A 7896-nucleotide genomic window follows, 5' to 3' on the forward strand; every position below is an offset into this window, starting at 1 on the left:
GCCTCCCAAGTAGCTGGGACCACAGGCGCCCGCCACAACGCCCGGCTATTTTTTGGTTGCAGCCGTCATTGTGGTTTGGCGGGTCTGGGCTGGGGATTCGAACCCGCCACCTTAGGTGTATGTGGCTGGCGCCTTAGCCGGTTGAGCTATAGGCGCCGAGCCACCCTTTGGAGTCTTAACTGAAACTTGGGGCCAAAGGAGCCTCCCGTACCTCACTCACAGACTATGGTCTACGTTCTACGCTAGGCCAGAGGTGGAAACACGCAGTCTGCGACCGGTTTTGTTAGGCACACACTACGACAGCCCACAAAATGCTTTAACATTTTTAAAATTAGTTACCAATAGGTAAAAACTGGGTGAATTCACATGAAAGAAAGCTGGGTTTCTTGCTTCTTCATATCAGATGTGCCCAGAATGTACCCATGTCCCTTCAGGGTGACACCCAACGAGAGCAGATTAGGAGCTGCCCCTTGAAATGGCACATACACTACCCAGATGGAAACAGCTCCAGCCTGATCAGTGCCTGGCATACAGTGGGTTCGCAAGACTTGCTGGATGGATAGACGAACATATTTTAGGTTTTCCAGGTCATTGGTCTCTATTGTAACTACTCAACTTTGCCACTGTAGCACAAAAGCAGCCACAGGCAGTATGTAAACAAATGGTCGCAGCTGCATTCCAGTAAAACTATAAAAACAGGTGGGTAGTAGGGAAGCCTAAACTAGTACCCAAATTTTTATTTATTCTGTACATATATTTTGGAAAATGTTATCAATATGCAGCAGGTAAAAATTACAGTTCTTACTCATTTTCTAAATCCTCCCCAATCACCTTCAATGTAAAAGTATTTCCCTCTATTTATGTGGTTTTTTTTCCTCCAGAACCCTGTCTCTCAAGGCAGTAAAGAACAACATATATTATCTTTACATGGCAAAGGAGACAGGAAAATGGAAAATGTAAGGAGATTTCTAATCAAAGAACATGGGCTCAAATGACATCACCAAGCAATGACATAATGATGGGATCAAGTGAAGGAAACCAGCCAAGCTAAGAGGTACCATCTAGGAGCCTCTCCTACTGTGGACCTACATTACAATTGCCTGAAGACACTCATTGAAGGCTGGGAGAGGTGGCTTCCACCTATAATCCTAGCACTCTGGGAGGCTGAGGCAGGCGGATCACTTGAGCTCAGGAGTTCGAGACCAGACAGAGCAGGAGTGAAATCCTCGTCAAACCAAAAAAACTAGCCAGACATTATGGCAGGTGTCTGTCGTCCCAGCTACTCAGGAGGCTGAAGCAAGAGAATCTCCTGAGTCCAAGAGCTTAAGGCTGCTGTGAGCTATGATAATGCCATAGCACTCTACCCAGGGCAATAGAGTGAGACTCTGTCTTAATAAATAAATAAATAGATAAAAGACACTTGTTGAAAATGCACATTTCTGGAGCCCATAGAGCTAAAGAAAAAGAATATTTTGGAGGGTGAGAACTAGGAATATGGACTTTGAATAACTTCACTAGTAATTCTTATATACAAGGAAGTGTGAGAACCCCTGATTTAGGCATATGCCAGTGGGCCTCTGAGCTAACACTTGCCTTGGCTCCAGGATCTTCAGAAACAGCAACAAGCTTCCCCCTCCCTCTCCACCAGTGCTTCTCGAACCTGCCTGCACATTCAGAGTACCTAGGGCTCTTGAGAATGTGTGGATGTCTGTGTCTGTCCTCAGAGGCAGTGACATAAATGGTCTAGGGGGTAGCTGGGACATCGGGAGTGTTTTAAAACTCCCCAGGTGATTTCAGTGTGCAGCCAAGGATAAGAAGTGCTGTTCCAAACCGTCGATTCCACTTAGAAGATCCCAGGAAGCCTTAGAGAACAAGCCCCCAGTTTTCAAAGCCACTTGCCTCTTTCCTCCTGCCAGGATGTGCTTTCCTTAGCCAGGGCCGTGTGTTCCTAGGCCTCTCCTATGACACAGGCAGGAGCCCAGTGTTGTGGCTGCCGTGGTTTTACCTCTGACTATGACACAGCAAGCCATGATGGGCAGCTGTGCGACTTCGCAGCCTCTTATGTGCACAGAATGGATGCAGCACAAAGCGCCTCTGTGGCCTACATTAAAAGTTGCCATCTCTCTAAAAGTACTTTCTTTAAAAATAAAGATGATCTACCCCCACCCCCATAAAAAGTATATTTCACCTTATATCCTAAGAGCCTTTCACTGTTTTTCTCACTCTGTCCCCTGGATAGAGTATTGTGGCATCATAGCTCACACCAACCTCAAACTCCTGTCCTTAAGCGATCCTCTTGCCTCAGCCTCCCAAGTAGCTGGGACTACAGGCACCCATCACAATGCCCAGCTACTTTTTTCTATTTTTATTTTTATTTTATTTGAGACAGAGTTTTAGTTTGTTGTCCTTGGTAGAGTGCCATAGCGTCATAGCTCATGGCAACCTCAAACTCTTGAGCTTAAGCAATCCTCTTACCTCAGCCTCCCAAAGAGCTGGCACTATAGGTGCCCACCACAACACCTGGCTATTTTTTAAGAGACAGGGTTTCATTCTTACTCAGCATGGTCTTGAACTCCTAAGCTTAGGCAATGTACCTGCCTCGGCCTCCCAGAGAACTAGGTTTACAGGCATAAGACACCATGGCCGGCCTGCAAATTATTTTTGGTTGAATAGCTATTTTTCTCTTACGAAGTTAACGGACAACTACTTTAAGAAATAATACTTGGTCCTAGATTTACTTCCTATCTTGACTCACTTTTTCATAAATCAAATACCAGAAAATAGGTAACTAACCCACTGGTAACAGCTGGCGCTGTCTGAGTACTGACTATGTGCCAAGTGTCATTTGAAGTTGTTTCTGCTCATCCTGCCAGCAAGCTCTTAGAAGAGCAAAATCATCATATGATTCTTACATAATTCTCTCACTTACTTCTCTCCAGAAACTCTTGCAGGTATGATCTATGATACCCCATTTTACATGAGAAGAAACTGAGACTGCAGTTCGTACAACTCTGAAGGAGTGGCAGGCATCAAAGCCTTTATACCACTGCCTCTAGTGAAATCCCAACAAGAGCCAGGCGCATATGCTCCCAGTTGTGCATGCCAGTCTCGCTGGGCACCGGGGCCCTGTCCTATACCCCTACACTGCAAGATGTTCTGACCTCTATCAACCTGTCAACAACCACTGAACTTCTGGAGCATTGCACATCATCCTATGGAGCAGAGCCATGACAATGCACAAAGACAGACCCCAGGACTCCAGACCTTCACCAAGCAAGGTAGAGATTCAGTCCATTTTTAAGAAGTGAAAATTCATTTTTCCCATAGCATAACAAAGTTTCCATGAACACCAGGCCATGGAGGCTGCCTCAATAACCCTAAGGAACATTATCATCAGCATCATTATTATTTTGAGACAGAGTCTCACTTTGTTGCCCTGGGTAGAGTGCTATGGTGTCACAGCTCACAATAACCTCAAACTCTTGGGCTCAAGCAATCCTCTTGCCTCAGCCTCCTCAGTAGCTGGGACTACAGGTGCCCGCCATAACGCCCAGCTATTTTTAGAGACATGGTTGCTCTTGCTCTCGTTCAGGCTGGTCTCGAACTTCTAAACTCAAGCAATCCACCCGCCTTGGCCTCCCAGAGTGCTAGGATTACAGGCCTGAGCCACCCAGGCAGCCTGAAGAATATCATCAAAGACACAAACAATGGCACCCCCAGGAAGAACATTCTTAAGTGGAGAAGGGTATGAGGCTTGGGGAGTGCTGAGAGCAAGTACTTTGTGCAAATGCTTGGTTCTGAGTAGGGAAAATATTCCCACAGTTGAAAATTCCAAAAAGACTGAGAGAGGGTTCTCTCTCAGCCCATTCCATCCCCCTCCACCCTGATCACCCTGAGAATAACTACTGTTGTTACTGTCTTGGATATCCTTCTAATGTCTCTGCAGACAAGAAAAAGTGAATAGGAGCATGTAGTCTGCATTCTTCTCCTTTCTTACACAAAGTAACATACTCCATATTGTTCCACATCTTGACTTTTCCACTTGTAGATCCTTCCCTAGGGGTACACAGGGCCATCCTCATCCTCAAGTAAAAGCCACTGTTTACTTCAACATACAGACACACCATTATTTATTTCACTGGCCCCCTACACTGATGGCCACGTGGGTTGTTTACAACCTTTTGCTATTACAAATGGGATAAATTCCTAAAGGTGAAATTGCTGGGTCAAAGGCACACACATTTGTAGTTTTCATGAAATGAGAAACTTCCCCAGGGAGCAATGTACAAAAGAAATAGAGGAGGTGCCTGATTGCAGACAACCAGCTCTGCCACTCACTATGCTGGTGACCTAGAGCAGGCTACTTTCCTTCCCTGTGCCTCAGGTTCCTCATCTATAAAATGGGGACAACATAAGGCCCTACCTCACAGGGCCATTGTGCACATACGGGAATTGGTATCTCTAATGCACCTAGAATGATCCGGCCCACAGACCTTTCTTGTTAAGGACTTATCACCATTATCCCCAGCCCCTCCCAGCTATTTTCTGGACTGCAACAGAGATGGTAGGCACATATTACAGCCTGGCTCATCGTGGGTCTGGGGTGCCGCCAGCAGGGGGCTGTTGGCACAGTGACTGTCCAAAGTTCTTGCAAGGTATATGCACAGTCTGGGTCTGGCAAGGCTTGCAAGACAGAAACTGGATCTCATTAGGGTCCCAGAACTAGTCCAGCTCAGGGGTGCTGACTCATGCAAAAGAAAGTTGCAGGAGAAAGGTGAGGGAAACCAGGCCAGTGGGTAAATCCAGCAGGAGAAATGGGACTGCCACGAACACCAGAAATAGGTGCTGGCCTCTCCCTGACTGATGTCCCCGCTTCCTTGAAGGCACCCTCTGGAGGCTCCTCATGCCCTCAGAGTCAAAGCCCAAGTCCTTCCAGTGGCCCCCAACGACACCGTGATCTCTGGCCACGTCAGCTCCTGCCCATTTCCCCCTTGCCTGTCTCCCTTCCAACTACTGTAGCCAGCTCTCCAAACCTGCCTGGCATGCTCCCAATGCCCCACCGAGGATCTCTGCCCCAGCTGCTCCTTGGCCCCCCACCTCCTAGAGCCACACAGCTTCTCTCTCACCTCCTTCCAGCACCTGCTCACGCCACCTCTCAGCCTGGCCTCCCCTGACCCCCCTAAAACTGCAATCCCCTCTATCCCCCGCCAAGTCCCCTATATCACCCTCACCACTCACCCCCCATCTTGCTCTATTTGTTTGCCCTTTTTTTTGAAACAGAGCTTCAAGCTATCACCACCCTGGTGATAGAGTGCTGTGGCATTACTGCTCACAGCAACCTCCAACTCCTGGGCTCAAGCGATTCTCCTGCCTCTGCCTCTCAAGTAGCTGGGACTACACCCGCCACAGCCACCTGACTATTTTTTGGTTGCAGCCGTCATTGTTGTTTGGCGAGTCTGGGCTGGAGTCAAACCCACCAGCTCAGGGTATGTGGCTGGTGCCTTAGCCGCTTGAGCCACAGGTGCCGAGCCTATTTGTTTGCTTTTTTCTACAGTAAAAGTCATTGTCTAACATACAACCATCTACCATACCTAGCTGTTCTGCAAATTCTCCTCACTGAAACAAGCACCAAGGCAGGGATTGTATAGACTTCTATTTGCTGATACACCCCCGACTGCCAAGTCATCTGAACTCAACAGGTCCTATCTTTCAGCTGGGGCAGCTCTTCTTTTTGTCCAGTTAGCATCCACTCCCTTTTTTTGCTCTTAACAGCATCACCTCTTTTCTTTTGAGGTGACCCAGACCTTGATAATCTGTATCCCTTGATACTACAAATGGCTCAGGGAATGATGTGTGATCTGAGCCAGGTCACTTAGGTGAATCCTGAGAGTGCTTTTGAAATGCTTGGAAAAAACAGCTCTTTCCTTGCTATAGGACCACTAGCAGTAAAGCTGCCAGAAGCTAAGGATGCCTTGTGAAGCTTGACAAGGAAGCCAACCCAAGGCACAGCACTAGAAAAGACAAGGTCCTGATAATATTCTCTGAGTTCCTACATCCCACACCCTGAAGCCAGAAACTACTCCTGGACTTTTCAGCATGAGCCCATAAATACTCCCATTTTCCATGGCTAGTGAAGTTTTCTGCCACTTACTTTAGCTAACACACTCAGACTCACAGTCTCCTGGGCAAGACTGGGATTGCGGAGCTGAACAGTTCTCTCCAACTGACATTTTATTTTCTGACATATTAGATCTTTTCATGAGTTACAGACAAGACTTGCTAGGTTGAGATGTCTCTGTTCTGACCTCCTATGTGTTCCGCGTAGAAGGCGACACTATTTCCTACTTCTTCAGCCGCTGAACATCACAGGCAGCCTAGAGGGCTGCATGATTTGGGCAAACTGCTGGTGTCATGATGTCCTGGCTCAACCAACCACTGCCAAGCAGCGCAGGGGCCTCTGCTCCTTCAGGTCATCCTCTCCAAGCTAGACATTTCTACTGGACTTGAGAGGGTCAGTCTAGACCTTTCTACTGGGCTCCCAAAGATCATTCTGCCTGTTGCATAGAGCATGGAAGGCCACGGGCAGTCACAATTATGCAGGAATACCTCATGGGAGCTGTAGCCATCATCCAGGTAGGAAAGGAAGACAGCTAAGATTAAGATTTTAACAGCAAAGACAGAGAAAAATGGACATCCTGGGGAGAGATCTAGCAAGCTGAACTGCAGAACTTGGTGACTAGACATGGGCATATGGGAAAAAACTCTCAGATTCCCAGCTTGGGCAAATGATGGTGCATTTCCTTATACAGAAACCCAGCAGGGGAGGGAGAAGGCTGGGAACAGATGCCAAGTCAGTTTCAGATGCCCATGCGACAGCAATGTACTGGAGTTGGTGCAGATAGGACATATGCATTCCAACTTGCCCTGCTCCACTTTACTCGCCCATCAGAAGATTAAAAGAAATAAAATTTATGATTCTTTCAAAAATAACACCTTTGTTAATGGGCATGGGAGGTACAGTTTTGTCTTTCCCATGAATTACCTAATTATTTAAATCACAGAACTTAATTTAGAGTAATTCTACCACCCAATTCCTGACAAAACAAACACATTTCCTAGATCTAAGATGAATGTGACTGGGACTTACCAAATGTATCAAGTATGTCAGTGATAAGGACAAATTTGCTTGGGTAGAACTGAATCACGCTGGTGTCTGAAAGAAGCTTGGAACACTAGAAAAAGAGAGAGAAAAAAAAAAAAGAAAACTTACTGTGGTGGGTCTGACTTGGTTAGGACTCTCCAAGCCTGGAAAATTAATGACTTCTATACACAAGTTAAGGTACTTAGCATATGCCAAGCCCTGTCCTAGGATATAATGGTAAGTGAAACCAGGGTGGCTTGATAAACAGAGCCAGACTCTACTCACCACAGAGCCTCTTAAGGAAAGACATTTATCACCTGGCTCCAGGAAAGCCACAGAATGAAGTCTTATCCGGAACAATTCTACTTGTATACTGAACAGGAATAGCACTTGAAGTCACTGAGAGACATCAATGTTACCCCTCACATCATAGGCCTCTCAGGCGATCTCATCTTTGCTCCAAATTCTTTCCAGCCTGACTTCTGGTTTACTTCAGGGTGGGCTGGATTCTATGGTGCTTTTCTATGAAATGATCCCATAAGTAAATACTCAAGGCTTCATAAACTCACATCAATTATTTATACTCACTCCTGCATTTCTCTCTAAAAGGAAGTAGGATGAGCTCCAAAAAGTATAAGTTTCTCAACAAAATCCTTATTGCTGAGAACATTTCAGCTTTGCAAGAACTGCTCAATCCTATATTCTCACTTATGCCCAAGGGCCACTGACATGTTCAGAACTCTTTTTTTTTTTTT

The 7896-nt window shown here is 46.4% G+C and overlaps 1 protein-coding gene across 1 annotated transcript in view; it reads right to left on the reverse strand.

Moving 5' to 3' along the window:
* The window catches only part of CUNH16orf62 (chromosome unknown C16orf62 homolog), a 107422-nt gene that overhangs the window by 88744 nt on the left and 10782 nt on the right, over positions 1–7896 (reverse strand). Inside the window, exon 3 of the mRNA XM_023513772.1 lies at positions 7148–7232. Coding sequence (XP_023369540.1) covers positions 7148–7232 — 85 coding nt within the window. The remainder of the gene's footprint in view (positions 1–7147; positions 7233–7896) is intronic.

The sequence above is a fragment of the Otolemur garnettii genome, unplaced genomic scaffold (assembly GCF_000181295.1).
Source record: "Otolemur garnettii isolate 467f Iridium unplaced genomic scaffold, OtoGar3 scaffold00044, whole genome shotgun sequence".
Taxonomy (NCBI): domain Eukaryota; kingdom Metazoa; phylum Chordata; class Mammalia; order Primates; family Galagidae; genus Otolemur; species Otolemur garnettii.